The 24,565-nt window shown below is 38.7% G+C and overlaps 2 protein-coding genes across 2 annotated transcripts; one reads left to right on the top strand and one right to left on the bottom strand.

Annotated features, from left to right (window-relative positions):
• Positions 1 to 2,531: 2,531 nt before the first annotated feature.
• LOC307127329 (serotransferrin-1-like) lies at positions 2,532 to 9,959 on the bottom strand. The gene is made up of 16 exons (XM_079818473.1): positions 9,854 to 9,959; positions 9,616 to 9,767; positions 9,419 to 9,521; positions 8,626 to 8,802; positions 7,357 to 7,492; positions 7,216 to 7,271; positions 6,941 to 7,101; positions 6,606 to 6,753; positions 5,788 to 5,936; positions 5,593 to 5,689; positions 5,172 to 5,366; positions 4,908 to 5,058; positions 4,752 to 4,819; positions 4,457 to 4,644; positions 3,047 to 3,206; positions 2,532 to 2,944 (listed from the first exon to the last, which is right to left on the bottom strand). The coding sequence occupies exons 1-16, from the start codon at positions 9,888 to 9,890 to the stop codon at positions 2,916 to 2,918; spliced, it is 2,007 nt and encodes a 668-aa protein (XP_079674599.1). The 5' UTR covers positions 9,891 to 9,959; the 3' UTR covers positions 2,532 to 2,915.
• A 3,372-nt stretch (positions 9,960 to 13,331) lies between these two features.
• LOC307128510 (uncharacterized protein) lies at positions 13,332 to 22,990 on the top strand (the record flags this gene model as incomplete). The annotated part of the gene is made up of 22 exons (XM_079820423.1): positions 13,332 to 13,363; positions 13,990 to 14,161; positions 14,340 to 15,899; positions 16,023 to 16,162; positions 16,282 to 16,486; positions 16,590 to 16,694; positions 16,855 to 17,045; positions 17,142 to 17,283; positions 17,507 to 18,148; positions 18,366 to 18,646; positions 18,722 to 18,841; positions 18,926 to 18,973; positions 19,559 to 19,639; positions 19,716 to 19,793; positions 20,889 to 20,939; positions 21,028 to 21,072; positions 21,209 to 21,273; positions 21,394 to 21,598; positions 22,026 to 22,214; positions 22,333 to 22,421; positions 22,537 to 22,602; positions 22,981 to 22,990. The coding sequence occupies exons 1-22, from the start codon at positions 13,346 to 13,348 to the stop codon at positions 22,988 to 22,990; spliced, it is 4,503 nt and encodes a 1,500-aa protein (XP_079676549.1). The 5' UTR covers positions 13,332 to 13,345.
• Positions 22,991 to 24,565: the final 1,575 nt, after the last annotated feature.

Here is a 24,565-nt window from a genome sequence, read left to right as displayed (position 1 = left end):
ATGCACAAACAATGTATAAAAATGTATATAATAATTTACTTCCAAATTGTGTTCAGAGGCTGTTTGAAATAAGAGAAAGTCAGTATAGAATTCATATGTTTAAAAAAGTAAGGACAAGAACTAATATAAAAAAATAGATGTATATATCTGTCAAAGGGGTAAACCTATGGAATGATTTTGAGATGGACTTAAAGCAGTGTAATTCTTTTTGTAAATTTAAGAAAATGTTTAAAAACAGGGTGATAAATAATTATATTATAATATAAATAATTGGTGTATGCAATACTACATTTATTGTTGGAATATCTAAAATGTATATATGATCTTTTTTAATTAACATTGTACATTTATGTAACGCTATATATTGTATTAATCTAATCCATTAGGAAAAAAAATAATAATAAAATAGATAAATATGTAATAAAGGGTGGGCAGAATAAGCAGTAGCTTCTGCATACCTTTTTCGGTTATGTATATTTTTTGTTATATTTCTTTTGTTATATTTTTTAATATTTTTGTTTTTGTCTTATTAATTATGGAACATTTTCTGTAATGACCAAAATAAATAAACAATGAATGAATGAATGAATGAATTAAGCATAATGTCAACAAGATAAAGATGAGTGAACAAGCTGATTGAATGTAATACGAAGTGATAATTAAGTAATTTTGATGAAAAGGTTTAAACATTAACTATTTTTATGGTTATGTTCATTTATGGTGTAAATAAATGATGTGGGCTATGATGATGAGTGAAAAGTTGGGTTTGATGGAAATAGCAGGTTCTTGAGTATGTGAAAATAATGATTGAGATGGATGATATGAATGTTCTAGTTTGGTTCTATTTTTGAAGAAGAAAGGTATAGGATGTGAGGTAATTAAGATGGTACATGTATGTAGACTGTAAACTGAAGGATGTATTATATACTGAATGCAATTGGATGGACTATTCTGTGGTTTATTTTTATTTATTTACTTTTTATTTTAATTTCAGGCCACTATTGTGTTTTGTACCTGAAAAAGATCTGTGTTTTGAACAAAAAAAAAAACATTTTTTACATTTTTTATATATATATATATGTAATGATTCTTTCCAGTTATGATTTTGCTTAAATCAAGAGGACCAATGATTGTTTCTTCCTTTATATTTTCTAAAGTTGGTATTTGGTCTCTGAGTGGTGCCGGCTTCCAGAGATTAAATATGGATTTTATTTTCATTTTTATTTTATTTTATTTTATATTTCCTTTTACTGAAACACTAAAGAATTGGCCTGTCTGTACCTCTCTCTGAGAGAGAAACACACAGTATCAGCTTGCTTTGGTGAAGTGTTTTGTTCATAGTTAGTTAAGACTCTCCAACCTTGGGAGAGCTGTGATTCTAGGGAGCTTTTGTGTGTGTGCATTGCATGATCTGTGCAGGCCCAATATTGAAGATGGACATTTTCTGCACACGACACCAGACCTGAAGACGCCTTTCAACAACCTCAGAGGTCAACAATGATCTAATTCTATAGTGATGGGGCGACAACTAGTCTACCTAGTTTAGTGATGTGCTCTGCTATCTATCCTTGTGTGGAAATTTACAGTGACTGTCCATTTTCTCTGAGCCAATCAGAATAATCCACATTGCAGTAATGACGTGGCTAGACCTTGAAAACAGTATAACTGTTCAGAAATTGTATGTACGATAGGCGGGTAGGCTGGTAGAGGGAGCGCGGCCTACGAACTCCTTGTGAGACTTGAAGCTGGCTTCTGCTGATGAAACTGCAAACTATTCTTCAGTAAATTATTCTTTAATTAATTACACTCCTGACTCTTGGTTTTCATTTTTCACTATTGGTCCTAAGCTGTTACCCCAACAGTTATAATTGAGTTTATTTGGTGGGATTTCTTTAGGCCTATACATTTTCAAAATGCTATTTTCAAAATTATAACACATGAGGGGTATGCTGTGAAGTCTCTTATGATCTGGTGGGCTTGGTTTGTTGTGCTGCATTGTTTTGCAGTGACTTTTTGATGTGGAAAGAGATTTTGTGGGTTTGGAAATGTTCCATTTGAGTTCATAGGGAGGAAAACATCTGGATCAGCTTCTGGAGGTTGGGCAGGTGAGCCTGAGGTCTGTGTTTCTGCAGGTATCTGTGTGTTCCATCCATCCATCTTTCCATCCATCAAAATCTCAGAAATCCATATCCACACTTTTCAATCTGTTTTTATAATGTTTTCCACTATGCTCTGTACTGTCACCGGTTATAATGTTATGTGCTGTATTATGTCCTGCAATCTGCTGTGTGAAATATGTGTGTTGTGGTTATTGTAAGAAAGTTCACAAAAGTTTTATGTTACTGCAGCAGGCCCTGCTAGAGAAATGCAATTTAATTCCCACATAAATTATAATAATGCTCGACTTGACATTTATTGCACAGCTCCCCCAGTAGAGGGTGTGGACATACATTTTTTATCCCAAAATTGGTTATACTGTTGCCTTCTAGTTTGCCTGACTATAATTGAAAATAAAACACACTCATAGACATGGTTTTGAGATTTTTTATTTATTTATAGTTGTAATGAAACAGAAACCTAATCACATCCATCTCTGTTCTTGAGTGTGAGATTTACCAGCAATGCTGCCCTTGTGTTTGATCATATGATTTATACTGACACTGCAACATATGAACATCATGTTTCCCTCATACTGGTAACTTATAAAGAGAAATAGAGTGATTTAGAGATGTAGATTCTTAGTTGGGCGAAACGTATCAGACAAAGATCATACGGCATAAAGTTGATGTGTATTTCTGTTAGGAACTCAAATGTGTTATGTGACACTGTCTTTTTTTAAAACATTCAACATCACACAGTTTAATCTGACCCCAATTTCAACTCTTGTGACTCGAGCGGTCGTTACACCTTTGCTGTCATTCCAAAGTGCATACCTTCACCAGATCTGTGAAGATAAACATTAGAATGAATCACTTAATTTCATAAGTCAAAAGCAACAAGACACAGCTATAAAATCATTGTAGAAAATCACAGACATATTCTATACCTGGTACACCCTGCGTCGCGTAGGTCCTTTCAATCATGTCTGTGTACTTTTTAGTCAGGAATTCCTGCAGAGGTTTTTTAATTTCTTGAAGGCATTTAGTGGAATCAGAGAAAAGTAGGTTTCTTTCACCCTCTGACTTGAACAGATTGTCTAAAGAGTTCTGAAACATGAGAGAGAGAATTCAGCCATAATATAAATGACATTGAAGACAAAATATAGAAACAGATTGAGGTCTAGTAGCACAAAAGATGCTGCTTTACATACAAGTAATGAAAACGTGTAAACAGAGATGTATAGTAACGAAGTAGAACTACTTCACTACTGTACTTAAGTACTAAAAGGCAGTATCTGTACTTTACTAGAGTATTATTTTTTTCTCCTACTTCCACTTTTACTTCAGTACATATTTTCGATGAGTTTAATACTTTTACTCCGATATTTTTTTTTATGTGCTGCATCGTTACTCGTTACAATTATAAAAATGTTATGAATCATTCCATTCCAAACCCACATTAGCATGAGAGAGAGAGAGCGCGCGCGAGAGTGCGAGAGAGAGACAGAGCGCGAGAGAGAGTTAGAGAGAGAGCGCGCGAGAGAGAGCCCCGCGAGCGCGCATTCACTGTCTTTAAAACAACACGAGGGTCTTACGCTCAAATTGCTCTCTATTTGTTTACATAGTTAATGTGCACTGTGAAGTAACATATACAAACAATGAACAGCTGTATTTTGATTAACTAAGATTAACAAAGATTAATAAATACAGTAACAAATGTATTGATCATGGTTAGTTCATGTTAGTTATTAGTCTACATTAACTAATGTAATGTTAACAAATCAAACCATATTGTAAAGTGTTACAAACAATCATTTACTCAGAACACCTCTTGATGAGAATATAAGTGTGCTTACCCCATTTTTTTTTAGTAAGAGTGGTTATAGTAAGATTTAATCTTAATGAACTACAGTATTTTCAGGTTATTTATATGACAAAGGTAGAAAAATTACCTACCAACATTGTGATTGTCCTTTAGCTTAATCATTTGAAATAATAAAAACAATATAATGTTCAAACTTTTGACTACTTTCTTTAATAACTACATAACACAATACTTGTACTTTTACTTTCAGTACTTGAGTAGTACATTTTAAAATAAACTACTTGCAATACTTAAGTACAAAAAATGTTGAATACTTTAGTACTTCTACTTAAGTGTGGTGCTTAAAGAGCACTTCAACTTCTACTCAAGTCACTTTTTTGATAAGGAACTTGTACTTTTACTCAAGTATGTGTCTCTAGTACTTTATACATCTCTGCGTGTAAACCTGTAGTACCAACATCTCAAAAGATTCTATTCAGATTATGAGAAAGAAGAAAAATGAAAGCCCTAGGAAAATATACAATGAACTCACTTGAGCCTCCTTCAGAACGGACACCACATCACTGCGTACATCTTCCCGAGTGACCACAGCATGAGCCGGGACTAAGGCAAGGTTACATGCAGCAAATTCAGTGTATTTGACTGTTGTGTCTGGTTTTTCTGGGCAGATCAGTTCAAAGTCGTCTGACTTCAGATCCTTAGCCCAGTCCGGTCCTTTACCTAAGTAGATACAGAGAGGGAACCAGATCAGAATTTTTTTTTTATATTTATAAATGTGACACTTTGAAAAGTGTGAAGCTTTATCAATCGACATAAACCACACTAACCGTCTGTGTAATCCCCAACAATACTGTGCTTGATAAAAGCAACTTCACCCGCATTTTCTGCAAGACACCTATAAGAGCAGAGAGATTATGGAGTCAGCATACAGATCTAAAAATCACATTTCCCTTTCCATTCCAGTCTGGGATACGTTCCAGTACCTGAAAGCCCCATCATAGCCATAATACATCTCCGCAGAAGAGGCTTTGCACTTGTCCTTCTCTCCCACCGCCTTCCCACTTCCTTTACACAGTTCACACATGTTTGATGCAGGATCAGCACCAGGAGCGCAGCCTTTACTGAAGAACTTATCTGAGAAATTAAGACAAAATGTGTTATTTTATGTGATTACAGGAACTAAATCTGATAGAATCAACAGAAAACATGAAGTAACCAGCTGTGAGAACACACTCAGTGACACTCACATAGGGTACAGTCAGGTGTTGTGCCGCATATGGCTGCATCTGGGACTTTCCAACCAGCGCTTCGGTTCAGGCCAGTGTGGCAGGACTTTCTCCCTTGCAGTTTATTCCACGTTACAGTCGAGCCCTTGCGCACAACCGCCACAACATAGAAACTTGAGGCCTCTGTGCACATCACAGAAAAAGTCCAGTTAGAGACTGGATTAGCAGATCAGTATTTATAGAAAACTGTTGTCAGAAAACTGATGAGAAAATGCAGTCTAGAGCTTCACAAAAGTGAAAGTATGCAATACTTGCCTCCATCAGGACAGCTTTCTGCAAGGTAGGAGAGAATAGTATTTTAGGTTTTATCAAAAATGTAAATTCTGAGTAATAAGTGGCTTATGAACTGATTCATGAAATGTGAGGTAGTGTTCATTCTTACGTGCATCATACTGCTCAACCATGGCTGGAACTAGACCACACTTTCCAGCAATATATACCTGGCCACTATCAGCTGCAAAGAAATCCGCTTCTCTTCGCTTTAGTGTAAATAAAACAGAATATTAACCTACAGGTGGACAGCACGTAAAGATGATTGACATCAACATCAGCACTCAACCATGTGACTCAACAATACCATGACTTGCTGGATGCACTCTTCCACAGATGATGCCCTTGTGCACTCTTTACGAGGAATCTGTAAGATGTCACACTTCTGGTGCTCTGCGTGGCTAATAGTGCACCATTTAATTTTACGGTCCGGAGACGGAGGTGGCGGGTTACCAACTGATGAGAAATTATACATACAGTACAATATATAATCATGTTTTTCAAGTAAATGTCAAGAATTTCATATCAAGGCCCCAAACGTGTCTTGACACCCAAGTCAGCCTTAAAATGGGGCAAACACATGATACTATAGCATTTCTTAGAACTCACTTTTTAGAGGATGTATGAAGATAGCACACATAAATTCACACAAACAAACAGTTTACCATATCTGAACTAATGAGGTTCATTCTTGTGTGTTACGCAGCACGTTTGAGATTTGTTCTCGCACGCATCTACCGTTGAGCTTGATCAATGTTTATATGTGAATATAAGCCTAAAATCAATATGTTCACTATATACAGCGATCATGTCTCTTCAGAAAATTTGGACTAAACAGCTCGTTTCATATGAATTAGTTTTACGATCTCTTTATGAACCTTTTGATGGGTCAAAGTGGTAGTTGCATAGACTGTCATAAATCTCTCAGATTTAATTAAAACACCTTCATTTGTGTTTTGAAGATGAATGAAAGTCTTTGGAACGACATGAGGGTGAGACACTTTTTTTATTTTTGGGTGAACTAACCCTTAAATGAATGCTAAATAATTAAAATAAATGTTGTTTAATAATAATTGTATAACAGATATTGTATAATAATGTATAATAATTGTATAATTGTAACACCTCTAAGGGCAAGCATGGCCTCATAATAATCTTCTTTCAGGTAGAGGAAGGAGTCTGTGATCTTAGGGAGCTCCAGCAGGTCAAAAGCAGAGTCTGAGAATATCAGGTCTTTACCCCCAAAAGCATCAGAAGAGAAAAGATCTGAATCCTGTTGAGTACAATAGTTGAATATTAAAAAAGAGGCTTTCATTGTCTCCTGAATGTATTGTATTACAGAGTTAAATATTTAGCTCTAGATCAACCTTTCTTAAAACAATGACAGGGTCTTTCTTCATTAATAATTTAGTTTGGCGAAATGAAAAGTTACTGATGCAGTATCCACTGGAATGACATACCGGAATCTGTTTAAGGACTTTATAAATGTGCTGTGAATCAGCATCCTTCCGGCCTATGACAGCACGGGCCGGCTCAATGGCGAGGTTGCAGTGTTTATAATCCTCAACACTTTTCCTACTGCCGTCCCTGCACAACAGCTCGTAGTCCGGTCTCTCATTCTCTTGAGAGTTCAGATTAGACAAGAAAATCAGCAACCTTGACTTCCTGCGATAATTCTAATAACAGTTTTGTGACAGTCAATAATATTTTAGATTTGGCAAAAGATATCGCTCACCTGGGATTCCATCGTGGCAAATTAAGGCAACGTCTCCATTACCCTCTTTCATGCACCTGGAAAGAATGCATGAATTATATTGTTGTTTATACAGAGAGAAGACAGTGGAAATATGAGTGTACTAGTGTGGAAGGCTCATACTGGAAGGCTCCTCCATCGCTATGGTACAATTCATTTTGTGAGCAGCTGCAGTCACCCTGGCAAGTTGAGCACAGGTTTGGGTATTGGGCTTTTGATATTCCAGGAACACAACCGCGCGAGAAGAACTGTGACACAGCTGGAGAACACAAAAAAAGTGCCCCATTATTGAGTTATACATCAATTACAAAACAATTCACATGACCAAAAATCACATTTAATACCTCAAAGGTCATGCACAGTAAGCTTATCATTATCCCAATATGATCTATCGGTGTTATTTTAGGATTATTTATGTTACTATACTATTTATTCATATTTTGAATTAGCTTGTTATTTGTTATATTTTCAGTTTTCATTTTAGTTTAAGTTCAAACTATTTTGTTATGCTTTTGTAATTTTTTTAAATTTCTAGCTTTAATTTAATTAATTTTGGACCCACTTTATATTAGGTGGCCTTAACTACTATGTACTAACATTTAAATTAATCATTTGATACAATGCACTTATTGTGTACATGTTTTTACATTGTACTTACATTTTTAAAAATAGCTGCATGTAGTTACATTTATAATTACACAGTTGACAATTCCCTTACACCTAACCCTACCCTTAAACTTAAATCCATACCACCACACCTGTCCCTAACTTTACCCGTATCCCACCTCAATATGAGCAAAAGTGTTTTGCAATACAATATGAACACAATAATTACATTGTACTTATTTTTTGATGTAAGTACATAGTAATTAAGGCCACCTAAAATAAGTGGGGGCCACCTAATTTTATTTTAGCCCTTTTAGGACTAAGCTTGTTTTAAGGGTTAAGTTTTCAATCTAATATTTATATTTTATTTTTATTTTATTTCAGCATTATTATCCCAGCTTATCATATGACTATTCGCCAAATAAATAAATACATAAAAATACAATTTAAATAATTTGAAGGTCAATTATTTGATAATTTTCCCAGTATATATATTTTAAAGCTGTAATAGTCCATGTACAAAACAATTGGCATAGCAACAAGACAAACACTGCAACAATATTACAGCATACTGAAGTCCTCTGAGGTTATTGTTAGAACATAACTGAGACTCAAGATGACGGCAGTTTCGTTTGTATGAGTCTTTGGTGTGATACGAGAGACACAAAAGTGGCGCTTGTTTCAGTTGCATTGATGAGTGGACTGATATATGCCATGGACAATAATCAATATTAGGAAATACCAGAGTGCAATCTACATATGATCTCCAAATAGAGCCACACTAACCCTTCATAAGAGGCATGTCGTCAGGACCATCCCAGGGAATTATCCCGTCTGCAACCAGTCTTGCAATGTGTGTACAAAAGATGCCTAAATGGCAACGGTGGCAGAAAGTCTTTCCCTTGAGATCCTTGATACTGAAGTCAGTGCCACGCTTTACCACAGCCACAGCATAACAGCGTTCTTGAGAAGAAGGGGAGCAAAGAGGAATCAAACAGAATCAAAAACACAAAAATCTGTCAGGAAAAAAATGACTGCTAAACTGAAATGATTAAACCATGTGCAGATTTGATGATGCATCTTCCAAAATATTATTAAGAGAAATAAATGGAAACATTTGCTAATTTAATTGAAAATCATAAAAAGGGGCAATCTCGCCTTACTACTGGGGAATATGTCAAATACACGTGATATCATCATTTATTTATTTTTATATTTAAAAAAGGTCAAGTATTTCATTTAAATGAGTGTATTTTGACAATTTACTTGAAAAACTGAATAATGAATGACAAAAATGACAGATAAAGAGATCCATCTGAATTGCACTATATTATTCTATAAATTAAATAGGCCTACAGACCAATATTTCTACTACTTAGATCGAATGATACCAATTAATTGGTCTATAGGTTATGAGGAATAAATAAGATGTTTGAAATCATGTGCATCTTATTCATTGAACTATTAAATATCTCCAGGGATTCTAATAATCATTTCATTAAATAATAAAAACACCAGCAACAATATGCCACTGGGGGCTTCTTTCACAATATTCTCAACACCACAATAAAATATTTACCTTTCTTATATTTCTCTGCAATGATAGGACGGAGTTCATAAGGTTTGAGTCCACCGAAGTAAACATGTTCTCCATCTACAGTTACAGCATCTGCATCACCATTCTGTGAATTATAGACAATTTAATGAAAATGCTATAGTTTAGACTGAACAAAACCCCCAAGGGTGAGTGAAGTAAAATAATACACGTTGTATTACCTGGATGCTCTTTATGCAGTCAGTTACAGAAGGCTCAATATGACACTCAAGATCTGCTGATTTGCTGGCAAGGTGTTGGCATTTTTTCAGCTCATTCTGTGTTTTCACACACCATTTGACTTTTTGAGCACTGGCTGAGGGCAGTGCCACAACTGCAAAGGAAACAATCAGTGATAAACACAATGATTAAATATAAACTGAAGAATAAAATGACGACAATATCAAAGATGAGAATTACCAAGGCATCCCAGCAATGAGATGAGCAGGATGTTCATATTCACCAGGGATATCTGTCAGGAGGAGACAGGAGAAAATATGCTTTTTATAGGAGGCCTGGAAGCACTAGTGGGTTGAGTCAGGCAAACAGAAGACATCATCATCACCATCATCGTTTGCTCATGGTTTCTCAATATCCACTTGTGCAGGCAGTGAGCCAGTTGCACCTAAAAGTACATTAAAACGTGGAAACTTTGCTTTTCAATTATTGTGTTTTTTTTTGTTTAACAGTTAAAAACATATTGAAATTGTAGTTTGTAGTTTTGAGTGCAAAACCACATTTATGCAACTTTTAAGGCCGTTGTGCACTGTTTGTATCATATTTGACTTGTGTATTGTAAATAGGCCTATTACTCAATGCAAGAGTATAAAGTACAAACTGATGGAGGTTCAGAAACCAAAAACAAAAAAGCCTTTTTGGCGGGTATGTCAGAAGTGTGATGATGTCCAGATTAAATATCTCAGGCAGTGCTCGACGTGGGTACGCAGTCTATATTTTAATCAGTAGCGTACCGTCACTTTTTCTTGCGTACCGTCACTGCACTGTTAAAAAATTCCTGTAGAAATTATAGTAACTTACTGGCAGCAGTTTGTCAGTAACTTACTGTAAACTAAACTTGCAGTAAAAATACGGTATTACTATTTACGGTTCTATTTAAGCCCACCGGCAACTATAGTTGCCGCAGTGTATAGTTGTCATTTTCCTTTTGTAAGTATTTTTCTAGATAGTATCCATGTTTTATATCTCAATGACACGCTAGAAAACAACCAAATGAAGGATTTCAAGAGAAAAAAAAAGGTATCAACTTCCTTCTTGTCACATGAGACTGCCAACTCCCTACTTCCAGGAAGCATAACGAAGACAAACCCTCCCAAACAAAGGTTATTTTCATGTTACTAATAAGTATTTTTTGTTGACATATATATATCTACATAATCGGGAAGGTCTCTAGAATCATCCAAAAAAAAACAATTCTTACAAGAGATCTATAGTTTTTTGTAAACTTAGTCAAAAGTCCAAGCGGCAACTATAGTTGACTTTACAATGACTTGTAAATAATGGGGAAAAAAATCAAATCAAAATCAAATCAAATCAAATCAAATCAAATCAAATCAAATCACTTTATTTGTCACTCTACATATGCACAAGTGCAACAGTAGGTGAAATTCTTAGGTGCAGTTCCGAGCAACATGGTAGTCATGACATGACATGTACAACATTTAAAGCAGCATCAGATTACACTGATGCGCCCACAATTACTCACAGCACAGTAAACTCTACAATAAACAATAAATAATTTACACAATGTGAGTGTAGTTCTCACAGCTTTAAACAATATACACATACTTACAATATACATATACTTTAAACAATATACACTAAACATACACTAAACAATATACATTACGCTATAATAGTAATAATAATATACAATGTACAGTATAAAATATTATTCACAGATTGAAAAATTGAAATCCAAAGTGCAATAGATGCTGTATGATAAATAAATGTGTATATAATGTGTGTTTATCTACAGTGGGTTGTGCTGAGTGATATTCTGTCCAGTGTGTGTTATGATCCTGATGGGTCAAGAGTTAAGGAGTCTGATTGTTTGTGGGAAGAAGCTGTTCTGGAGTCGGCTGGTGCGTGTTCTGATGCTGCGGTACCGTCTGCCTGATGGCATCAGTGAGAGCAGCCCATGGCTCGGGTGGCTAGAGTCTCTGATGATCCTCTGAGCTCTCTTCACACACCGCCTGACATAAATGTCCTGGAGGGAGGGAAGCTCACCTCCGATGATGCAGCTGGCCGTGCGCACTACCCTTTGCAGGGCTTTGCGGCTGCGGGCGGTACTGTTGCCGTACCAGGTGGTGATGCAGCCAGTCAGCAGGCTCTCTATGGTGCAGGTGTAGAACCGTGTGAGGATGTGGCGGCTCATTCCAAACCTCCTCAGCCGTCGCAGGAAGAAAAGGCGCTGATGAGCCTTCTTCACAACGGCCTCGGTGTGGACGGACCATGAGAGTTCCTCTGTGATGTGGACACCGAGGAACTTGAAGCTGCTGACTCTCTCCACCGGTGCTCCATCGATGGTGATGGGGCGGTGTTCTCTCTCATTCCTCCTGAAGTCGACCACCAGCTCCTTGGTCTTGCTGACGTTGAGGGAGAGGTTGTGCTCCTGACACCATCGTGTCAGAGTGTGCACCTCCTCTCTGTAGGCCGTTTCATCATTGTCAGTGATGAGACCTACCACCGTCGTATCGTCAGCAAACTTGATGATGGTGTTGGAGCTGTGGGTTGCCACACAGTCATGTGTGTACAAAGAGTACAGGAGTGGGCTGAGAACACAGCCCTGAGGGGCTCCAGTGTTGAGAGTCAGTGGTGAGGAGATGTTACTGCCCATTCTGACCACCTGGCGTCTGTTTGACAGGAAGTCCAGGATCCAGCTGCATAACAGGCTGTTTAAGCCGAGAGCCCGGAGTTTCATGTCAAGTATGGAGGGCACAATGGTGTTGAATGCTGAGCTGTAGTCTACAAACAGCATTCTCACATATGTGTTCCTCTTTTCCAGGTGGGAGAGAGCAGTGTGAATAGTGGATGAAATGGCATCATCAGTGGAGCGGTTTTTGCGGTATGCAAACTGCAGTGGGTCCAGTGAGGGGGGGAGAACAGAGCAGATGTGGTTTCTGACTAGTTTCTCAAAGCATTTGCTGATGATGGGGGTCAGAGCAACAGGACGCCAGTCGTTTAAGCAGAGTGTTTTTGACTGCTTAGGTACAGGAACAATGGTGGACGTTTTGAAGCATGTGGGGACCACAGACAGGGAGAGGGACAGGTTAAAAATGTCCGTGAAAACTCCAGCCAGTTGGCGCGCGCACGCTCTGATGACGCGGCCGGGAATCCCGTCTGGACCCGCAGCTTTTCGGACGTTCACCCGCCGGAAGGATCGGGTTACATCCGCTTCAGATACGGAGAGTGCACTAACCTCTGTATCTTCAGCCGCGAGCTCTCTCTCCGCGAGGGCGGTGTTATTTCCCTCAAAGCGAGCATAAAAGGTGTTGAGCTCGTCCGGGAGAGAGGCAGCGGTGTTCACGGTGGAGTTTGTGTTCCCTTTATAGTCTGTGATGGTGTTAATTCCCCTCCACATGCTTCTGGAGTCGGTGGTGTTGAACTGTCCTTCAATCTTGTCCCTGTACTGGCGTTTTGCTGCTTTGATTGTTTTCCGGAGGGCATAACTTGCTTGTTTATGCTCCTCCGCATTACCGGAGTTAAAGGCGAAGGTCCGCGCATTGAGTGCCGCGCGAACATCCCCATTTATCCACGGCTTCTGGTTTGAGTAGCATCTGCCTGCACAACCGGAGGCTGCTGCATTTTCAGGACCGCACTCATAGGACCCCATTTCTAGGACCCTAGGTTTTTATTGACAACGCCACCTAGCGAATTAGAGGACCAGCAAAGATGGATGACGATCAGCGTGTGAGTACCACATGTGAATCAGTTTTTATTTTAACATTAAAAACAATCGTGATGCATTTAATTGGAAAGTTAACGTAGCCGAAGTGATCGTGATTAGCTAAATAGTCAATAGTGCTGTAAATGAATTGTTAGCACATTCGTTTAACTAAACTTGCATGAAAGCTTGTGTTGACTTAGTGACAGCACAAGACAACTGTATTACGTTCGTTGTGAAAGCTTGTTAGTTACTCGTTGTTGTTTTTTTCTTCATTTTAAGTAAGTTGAATGAATCTCAATGTTTTAGCTGTCACATGCTCACAGTCAGCCTGTTTAACGTTAAGTTACCACACAATACATGTTATGGGTATGTCTCTTCATTTTGACATAGTTTTATAATGTTGATTGAGACATATGACGTTTTTATAGTCAGGAATAACAGAGGCCTTCATAATAATTGACTGTTAAAATACCACGTGTTAGATTGTGGCATATACTGTGTACTGTACGTACTCTAAGTGCTTTCAAGGACACAAATCAGGGCAGGCAGAAGTATGACAAAAGATGAATTAATTGGTCAAGTCCTAGACTTAGCCCTAATTTATGTCTATTTATTTACATGAAATTAACTTTTTTTTATGTTTTTCAAGAAACATATAACAATCCAGGAAGGGAGAGCCGTTCCTGAATTGAAGAGATGCACTACATGCTGTCAGGATTTCCACTGCCCGTTCTGCAGCTCTTCTTTGTTTCAACCAACGAAGCTGAGCAAAGTAAAATGTCATTTGGAGAGCCATTTTAAACGTGCAGTTCTTCATGATGGTAACATTTGCAAACATTCTTTTGGGAAATACAATATAATTATCAATTCATTTTGAGCAATTAATTCAAAAATTTTTCTCAGTTTTGTTTATGTTAACCTGATTCAGATTTTGGGTATTCATAATTTACACTGATGACCATCATAATGATACTAAAGTTTATTGTTCTTATATTTTAGGTTATACCATTCACAGATGTGGATTAGATTGCCGACCAAAGTGGCATTACCACTGCATCCACTGCAATTCTATGCTGCTACGTAAACCGGACTTCATGAAGCATCTGTCTTTTTGCAAGGGTAAGCACCCTGCCATAACCACCACCATTCCAGCTCCAACTTCCTCCGCCATTCCAGCTCCAACTACCTCCGCCATTCCAGCTCCAACTTCCTCCGCCATTCCAGCTCCAACTACCTCCGCCATTCCAGCTCCAACTACCTCCGCCATTCCAGCTCCAACTTCCTCTGCCATTCCAGCTCCAACTACCTCTGCCATTCCAGCTCCAACTACCTCCGCCATTCCAGCTCCAACTACCTCCGCCATCCTAGCTCCAACTACCTCCGCCATCCTAGCTCCAACTACCTTTGCCATTCCAGCTCCAACTACCTCCGCCATTCCAGCTCCAACTACCTCCGCCATCCTAGCTCCAACTACCTCCGCCATCCTAGCTCCAACAACCTTCACTGTGCCAGCCACCCCAAGTACGCAAATACAAAGGGTCCGTGTGAAGCAAGTACTGCGTAAAAATTGTCCCATATGCCAGCTTAGCATGAACAGAACTAATTTAAAAAGGCACATACAGAGGAAACACACAGGAAAACATAAGGATATTACAGCAAATTCACACCTTCCAAGTGAATGCATAGATCCAGAGAATGGAGTTTATACTGTTCACAAATCTTTTCACGGGGCTTCTACACCTCTGCATGTCCAAAATAAAGTCTGGGGGGAAAATCAACATGTTTTCTGTGAATCTGCTGAGTGCCAGGTGAACATGGAGTTGGCATGGAGAAGTGGGTTGAAAGCCCATCAATGCGTACACCTTAAATCCTTAACTTACTGCACATCCTATGTCTCCTCTCCTGTACTTAGTGAGGAAACACTTAATGAGATGGTGAACAGCCGGTGGTTTGGCGAGGATAAAAAGAAGCTCTGCCTCGATCTGCAAAACCTTGCGAATGCCAACCATATACCTCTGTCTGTATACTCCCAAATTGGTATCCCTCAGTCCAAAAAATACATATCTGTTTTTGAGCCGACTGTTTCATATTACAGTCGTTTAGGAAGAGTCATGGTGTCGTATGACACAAAAAAGAATTCGTGGCACTGCCCTTGTGCAAGGACAAAGAGATCATGCCAACACAAGTACATTGCAAAATGGCACTTATTTCAGACTCACCGTGAACTGTTCAGGAAAGTCCGGTGCACTGAGGAGGTGGAATTCCAAACATCAACAGAGGATGGAGGCAGTCATGATGAGGTTGAGCTGGGTACCTTTCCATATCCGCCAAAAGATGACCAAAAGTTCAAAGCCATGGTTGAGTATATTTTGAAGTTCAAAAAATTACCTGCTGTTCTGCCAGAACATATACGGCATCCATTATTGGAAAAAGAATACCCAAGGCACCTCATTCCACTGGAGATGATGTGCCAGCAGTGCCCTGGCAATGTGCCCCTGAGTGACCCAATCCTCATTACAAATAAGGCCAAAATCCTCACCAACTCACGTATTGTTGAAGGTAGGTCAATTAAACTATTTATATCTCATGACTATCCACTGTGGTAGATTTGCTGTGCTTTCATTAATTATTGAATGTGTTGTAAACTGTACTGCAAATATTGTTGAAACTTTTGATTTCTAGACATCTCTACCTACTGTAAGTCTTGCCATCAATGCGGAACCTCCTACCGTTACCAAGAGTGGAAAGATGGCCTACACAATTTTAATGACCGGATAGTCCTTGATTTGTCTTTATGCTTAAACATAAGGAACATGATACAGGTATTTATTTTATTTTATTTCATTTACATATAACATGTGAATGAATCTTTTTAATGGGTAAATATATGAAATTTAAACAGAACATTTTCTGTATATTCACTAAAATGTTTCTCCCATAGGTGCATACTGCAGTGAGCAGGGTGGTAGAATACTTAGAATTGACTACAGGGGTGAAGTTTCCCTCAGCTAATACCGTTCTTCATGGGTATCTTCATTTTGAAGCACTCACTGATCATGATTATCATTATTCCTGTGTAAACTGTGGGGATCATCCTCCAGTGGTCATCATGGACCTCCATAAAAAGGGAGCCTTTCATTTGTCAGGTAAAATGTTTTCATGGAATAGACTGATTTAGATGTAAATTACTGACCAGGTTACTTTCAGAATTTACTATTTGTGTAATTTTTTTTCACATTATTTCTTTAGTAAGTGACCTTGCACAACCTCCAGAGGACTTCAATGGAGAAGTTGATATGGAGCATTTTTGGGAGGCACTTTCAATGGAAAGGATCAGTCGAGGATTTATAACAAGTAATACAAGCCAAGAATAATTTGTCAACATGTAACACCCTTTTCAATGACTGAAGAATTGTGTGACAAACTAATTAACAAATTAAAACATGTTTACATTTATCAAGATGTCAAGATCAAGATGTTTTAATATATTTCTTGTGTTTTCATATTTCCAAAGGTGACCTACACAATCCACTTAAAGTTCCGCCATCTTTCCACTTTTGGGCGCCGTGGATAGGCCAAAACACACGCTGTTCAAACCGAGTCCTTAATACTGAGTTTGAAAAAGTGCGTCCGCCGAAACCAGCTGAGGTCTGTGAATTAACAGTTTCTGAAGACCGCCTGACAGAGGAGCTGTACAAGCAGAAGGTAAAAAAACAGTTGATTATATTTGTCTTTTTAGGAGTGATATATTATTTTACCTGAAAACATGCTGCTTCTCACACATTTAATTTTGTTTGACAGGTTCATGTGGTTAGGAAATTATGCAGGGAGTGTGGGTTGGATTCCTCTGGATCGCGAAATGACCTCCTCCTGAGACTGTCGAATGAATTAAAGTCAAGGCACACGTATGACAAGGTCTTTCAAAAGATCTGGGCTGCATCAGGTAAGCAAAACTTTACAGTGTTCTGTTTCTGTAAGATACTATTATTGTTAAAGTTTTTCACAGGGTGGAAAAACATGACAAAAAAAACATTCAAGTGGTTTTACTCTTTGAAGTGTGAAAGTGATTTCACATACACATATCAATGAGGATGAAAAACTTTTTAGTTGAATTTACAAAGGTTGTCTTTTTACAATCTGTTAATTTCTGCCTCTTTCCATTTCAGGCGGTTGGGCTGTGATTATGTGCCCTTGTGGCATTGTATACAGTATAAAGTGCAACATTAGGGCTGAAAGCCCACGTGACTTCACAGACATGCTGCTTTCTTGGAAATACATGCCAAATGTCATAATATATGACTTTGCGCGTGGACTAGCAACACATATGAATCTGAGAGAGCCAGAAAGGTTGCCCTTCAACCCATTTGAAGGACGGTTGAAGGCCCCAACTCCAGAAAACATTGCACTAGCCAAAGAGGGGAAACTAAAGGTGTCACTTCCTTGGTTGAAGTGCAAGAAAGTGGTCCCAGATTGCGATGGCCATCCCATAACTGGGTCAGCAGAACATTATGCTCTGTATGATCGTTTTCATGAAGATAACACTAAGGATGCCCGTGATGCCCTGCGGAAGCTTGGCCTGGTCCCGCAACTTGCAGGAGTAGTCAACAGCCAAGTTGCGGAACAGCTGTTTGCAAAAATGAAAAAAAACAATTACTTCTTAAACATGGCTTTGCCTTCAAATCATCTGTTTCTCATGAGGAATATCATTCACCACTACAATTGTCACAAAAACAAACAACGATTGGGCGACATAAAAAAGGCTTTCGATACCAAGATAGCTATGAATATCCACAGCCAGGCAGTGTTGGGTAACTTTTCAAATTTCATATACAAATCTATCACAAATACAGCACATTATTATTCACTGTTTTGTACAGTTAAAATATTTATTTATATTTTTCGAAATTACTGTCATAAAGACACCTTCCACTGCTCAACCTGGTACATTGGACATTCTTAGACTTGCACTAACACATATGACTGTTAATGAATTAATATATTGTGATTTTCTACTTTTTAATTCAGCAGAACCCGTGCCCCCGACAGCCGCCCTCAGCATGCCCCCAACAACGGCCCTCGGCACGCCCCCAACAACGGCCCTCGGCACGCCCCCAACAACGGCCCTCGGCACGCCCCCAACAACGGCCCTCGGCACGCCCCCAACAGCCGCCCTCAGCACGCGTCCAACAACGGCCCTCGGCACGCCCTGGACAACAGCCCTCGGCACATCCCCAACAGCGGCCATTGACTACTCTTTGACATTTAAGCCCTTTGCAAAAGAATGGAATCCTATCCAGGACAAACTGGTAAGTTAATTAGTATAAATAGTAATTGTTTTTCATGTCACACACTATTATAATAATAATATCTGTAATTTGCAGCTCAATTATGTGCTGGACACCGGACGGCCTGCAGCGGAAATCATTGTGAAAGAAGGGCCCTTATGTATCACGCGTGAAGAATTCTGGAGCCTGGGGTTGCTAAGAGACATGGATTCTCATGTGAGTACTGGGAAGTTAATAAACACAAGGTTTTTTATTTGCTTTTATGCTTGTTCACTGATGAGTTTTAATTGTTTCTTGCAGATTGGGAATGCCTGCTTTAAATTGATTCATGAAGCGGCTCAGCAACATGTATGTAACTTTTATATAAACTTTGCTATATAAACTTTTTCTTCAACTAACTAACTAACTAACTAACTAACTAACTAACTAACATCTATCTATCTATCTATCTATCTATCTATCTATCTATCTATCTATCTATCTATCTATCTATCTATCTATCTATCTATCTATCTATCTATCTATCTATCTATCTATCTATCTATCTATCTATCTATCTATCTATCTATCTATCTATCTATCTATCTATCTATCTATCCTAACTAACTATATATCTATCTAACTAACGATCTATCTCTATCTACCTAAATTTCTAACTAACTAATTAACTATCTAACTAACTCACTCACACACACACACACAGACACACACTCACTCACTCGCACACAAACTCTCTCACACACAAACAAACACACACACACACACACTAGCTAGCTTTTAAACTACTAAACTAAAACTTAAACTATTTCAAACTTCAAGCTTTTAAAACTACTCCAAACGTTCTGGCTTTTTCAAGCTAACTTAGTTTGTCTCATCTAGTTTATTCTGTCATTTTATTGTCTACTTTTAAAGTTGCTGTTTTTTTCCTCATAGGGCAAAGACATTTATATAGAGGACATGTTCGTTGTTCCTACATGGAAAGATACACAAAGCAACATGACTGACAACTTCCCAGTGAGTGAATATAAAATATGTATGGTGTCACAAAAATGTAGATCTGCATAATGACAACATTTTTCATTAATATTAGGAGGATGTCGACATGAAAGACTTCTTAGTCTTTCCAGGTTGGACCGAAGCAAACGGGCCAGAACACTTTGTTCTCTGTGTAAGGGAATGTTACTGTTACTACATACTACATGGTACACGTATTGGTAATTAAGTTGGTTAGTTCATGTGTATTCCAACAAAGTGAACTGCAGCTCTACTCTTTGTCCTAATGACTTTTAAACGTATGTGAATGTCTTTAACCATTATCACATTATAGATCATGAAGCCACTCCTGAGAGAGATCCTCTTTTTAGACTCGCAGTACACATTCCATGAGTCTGGGTTTGGTGATGCTGAGTACAGAGCCATATTTAGGTCCACATTTGAGGCTTACTGTTTGCTATGTTCATATAGCAATTTACATTTTGGCTACGTTCCTATAGCCTGTACTGATATGTTTTGGCTACGTTCCTATAGCCTGTACTGATATGTTTTGGCTACGTTCCTATAGCCTGTACTGATATGTTTTGGCTACGTTCCTATAGCCTGTACTGATATGTTTTAGTTATGTTCATATAGCCTGTACTGATATGTTTTGGCTACGTTCCTATAGCCTGTACTGATATGTTTTAGTTATGTTCATATAGCCTGTACTGATATGTTTTGGCTACGTTCCTATAGCCTGTACTGATATGTTTTGGCTACGTTCCTATAGCCTGTACTGATATGTTTTGGCTACGTTCCTATAGCCTGTACTGATATGTTTTGGCTACGTTCCTATAGCCTGTACTGATATGTTTTAGTTATGTTCATATAGCCTGTACTGATATGTTTTGGCTACGTTCCTATAGCCTGTACTGATATGTTTTAGTTATGTTCATATAGCCTGTACTGATATGTTTTGGCTACGTTCCTATAGCCTGTACTGATATGTTTCAGCTGATAATGTCTCAGTGGTTGTCACATCTATCTGTTTCAAATTATTATTTTAATTTTTTTATATAGAAATCTTGCTCAGAAAATTGATCCAGGGAGCTGGACTGAGAAGACTGGACATGATATTGTGGTGAATAATATATTGCATAATTTGATATTACAATGAAATATGATTGCTTGTAATCTGCATTTCAAATACAAGACATCTGACAGAGAAGACAGTAGCTTTGATCTACCAGTCATGTCTCATGTTCCTTATTTTTTTGGTTGATTATAGGGCTTGCCACGGCAGATCTGTGGCAATGACTGTGGGATTTTTATGCTTATGGTAAAGTGTCGTGTGTGTGTGTGTGGTAAGCATATGCATGTTTCTGTCAACATAGTAAATAAGATGTTTTCATTCTTCTCTGTTTCAGTATACACTCTCCATTGTGACAGGCACAGGGTTTCAATTCCAGGAGGTGAGCTGATTCAGAAATGTATATAAGGATGAAATTGATACTTTAAATGTTTCTTATATACATGCATGTTTATATTGAAGGAAAGGGACAAATTAAAAACTAAAGACTCTCCTTATCATTGTCACATTTCTTTCAGATGGACATGCCTTTGATTCGGAAGTGGTGGTGTCTTCTTCTTATGGAGCGTTTTAAAATTGATGGGTATGACAGCCCTAAACAATATGTATATATTCACCTGATGACTACATTAAGTTAATGATAAGTAGACACCAAAGACATTTTTATGCAATATTCTAGATTAATCTTGTTGATGTTTGAAAGGTATGGCCAAAGGTTTGCTTTCTGGACTGATGAGGCCAGAAGCTTGTTACAGGGAACCTTTCAGCCAATATTCAGAGTGCCAAGAAAGCGTGCCATCACTGAGGAAATTCCAGCCCACATGCAGGCTGTCTTTGACCGCACTGCAGAAGAAAAGAGACTGGTGGACTTCATTGTACAGTCACCGGGAGCTGAACAGCATTTGGTGGTACTTAGACATATTCATCATTACAGACTCGCAGTAAATAAATCAACCAGTGCTTTTGTTAAAAATATTGTCAACTATGCGCCCCATTTATTGGCAGTGACAGGCAAAAAAAAATCCTGTCTATGATTGGTCGCCTACCTCTAAATACGTACCTGCCCACACTCTGCCCATGCACTCATTGATCTTCAGCAGAGTCTTCCTCCAGCAGTATTTAGGCAGTGCATGCTAATTTGTTTTGGAGGTTTGGCTTTGAAATAAGCCCAAAATGTATGGGGTGGAATATTTTTGGTTGATTGCTTTCAAAATCTACCTTAGTCTTGCTTGTTTCTCCAATTCTGCATATTCTAGCGTTAAAGTCAGTTGTTCCTTCACTAACGGCTACCACACAATACACTTAAATAATTGTGGCAAAATAATTTGTCCATAGGACGTACTCAATGGGAAGACTTCAAAGTGGTACCCTCCAAAGTCCTTTCGCCAGGTGCCTGTCTACCTTGACAGTGAAGGACAACAGGACAACCTTTTTGTTTTTCTGAAGTCAGTAATACATAAGACACCAACGAAACTGAGCTTCACAGATGAAGTGCAGTTCATCTGTGGTGTTCTATTTCCAGAGGTATGCATAACAGTATAATGTATTGTGCATGTTTCTGCCCTTTCAAACTCTACTGTACATTATACCATATGCTGCATATCTACAGACCATATTTCAATTAACACATTTCTTTTGATAGGCCATCATATATGGCCTGGCTGGGCTTCAGAATTTGTCACTGCAGGATGCTGAGCAGGCCTTCCTCTCTGGTCCACATTATCATTACAGGTAAGAATAGAAAATGTATTGTTTTTACACAATGTCCAATGTATCCTTTTTGTTTATTTTTTTTACAGCATTCTGTTAACCCAGCAGTGATTATGTTCTTTATTTACTATTTCAGTGAAGTGGAGGAGTTTAATAGAAAAATAGACAAACAATTGAGAAAAGAGGGGAGAGCATCCAGTTGGTAGGTAGTGCTGCAGCATACATCACAATGTGTGCTTTAAATATTAAAAGGACAGGAAAAGTCATATTATTGTAGAAATGACATGTTATTTCTATTCAGATTTCTTGCATCTATCTATATATTTTTTTTCTCAGTTCAGATGCGCTTTATTGACATGAATGTTTCAAGAACCTGTTCACCCAAATCTTTGAACAGTATGCAATAACAGTAATATGAACATTATTTGGTATGGAGATTGATATAATTTTGTATTGTATATAATGTGTGTGCTCTGTGGTGACTAAGATCTTTAAAATTTTAAATAAAAAATTATTGAGTTGAACAAGTTCAACTCAATATTCCTTATTTCATTCACTTCTCTTTCTTTCTCTCTCTTAGGAGTCAGTGAAGAAGTTGTCCATGAAGTTCTTCGGTTTACGTCATGAACAAATTAGTTTTTTGTGTGTTCAAATGTAACTTGTTATATATTATTTTATAAAATATACACAATCTTAAATCTACCCCCAGAGTCATCCTTGTGTATTCCCTCTGTACTTGAAAATGTGATTGACTGAAAAGGCTATACCATTCCTTGTTTATTTTACTTGATGAGTTATTAAATTATGCAACTTGGACCCAATAATTAGTCAACAGTCCTAGAAACCAGATTTAATTGCAATAAAGCAATATTTGGGTGTAATAAACCTTTAAAAACCTAAAAAAAAAAAAAAAAAAAAAAATTTGTCAAAATATTGCCTTGGTGGCATTTGTTTCGGTTCTCCAAAACTAGGGTCCTGGAAATGCGTTCCTTGGATTGCAGTTCTCCGACACGGTAGGTGGCGCTGTCACAAAAAAATAGGGTCCTAGAAATGCGGTCCTAGAAATGCGGTCCTAGAAATGCGGTCCTGAAAGTGCAGCCTCCGTTATTGCAGACGGATAATGTTGTCTGGTTTGGGTACAGCCGAATTGTTTTGGTCGGAACAACGTCATCTACGCACTTCCTGATGAAACACGTTACGCTATCAGCGTAGACCTCGATGTCGTCATCAGAGGCCGACCGGAACATCTCCCAGTCCGCGTGATCAAAACAGTCCTGTAGCATAGAGTCCGATTGGTCTGACCAGCACTGGATGGTTCTGAGGGCGGGTGCTTCCTGTTTCAGTCTCTGCCTGTAAGCGGGCAAAAGTAGAATGGACGCGTGATCTGATTTGCCGAATGGTGGGCGAGGGAGGGACTTGTAACCCTCCTTGAAGGGGGAGTAGCAGTGGTCTAAAACACGGTTCCCTCGCGTGTTGATGCTAACATGTTGGTGGTATTTGGGTGCGATGCGCTTGAAGTTGGCTTTGTTAAAGTCCCCGGTCACAATAAACGCAGCCTCAGGATGCGCGGTTTCCTGCTCACTCACTGACCTATACAGTTCCTTTAGTGCCCGGTCTGTGTCGGCTTGTGGGGGAATATACACCGCTGTGATGATGACCGCGGTGAATTCCCTCGGTAGCCAGAATGGTCGGCACAGAACCATGAGAAATTCCAGATCAGGAGAGCAGAAAGACTTGATAGAGTGTACGTTCCTCTGATCACACCAGGATCGGTTGATCATAAAACACACACCCCCGCCTTTGCTTTTCCCGGAGAGATCTTTTTCTCTGTCCATCCGATGCACGGAGAACCCCGTGGTTTCGATGGCTGAGTCTGGAATCTCAGCGGACATCCAAGTTTCTGTAAGGCAGATAATGCAGCAGTCCCTCGTGTCTCGTTGGAAAGAGATCCGCGCTCTCAGCTCGCAGAGTTTATTGTCCAGAGACTGAACATTTGCCAGTAAAATACTGGGAAGCGGGGGTCGGTTTGCGCGGCGTCTTAATCTGACGAGTACGCCAGCTCTACAGCCCCTTCTCCGGCCGCGTCTCCGCGGCCGGGCCACCCAGACAAAGGGTTCCGCTGCTGTGTTTGTAAACGGCGTGTCGTGAAATGGGGTATACTGTGT

The sequence above is a fragment of the Gobio gobio genome (assembly GCF_949357685.1).
Source record: "Gobio gobio genome assembly, chromosome: 6".
NCBI classification, from domain to species: Eukaryota; Metazoa; Chordata; class Actinopteri; order Cypriniformes; family Gobionidae; genus Gobio; species Gobio gobio.
This window is presented reverse-complemented; position numbering and strand designations above follow the sequence as displayed.

Excerpts from the sequence above, each read along its gene's own strand:
- LOC307127329 (XM_079818473.1), bottom strand. The coding sequence starts at position 9,890 with ATGAACATCCTGCTCATCTCATTGCTGGGATGCCTTG. Across the intron at positions 6,754-6,940 it reads AAGTCCTTAAACAGATTCCG|GATTCAGATCTTTTCTCTTC; the intron begins GTATGTCATTCC and ends TGTACTCAACAG. Across the intron at positions 4,820-4,907 it reads GGCTATGATGGGGCTTTCAG|GTGTCTTGCAGAAAATGCGG; the intron begins GTACTGGAACGT and ends CTGCTCTTATAG.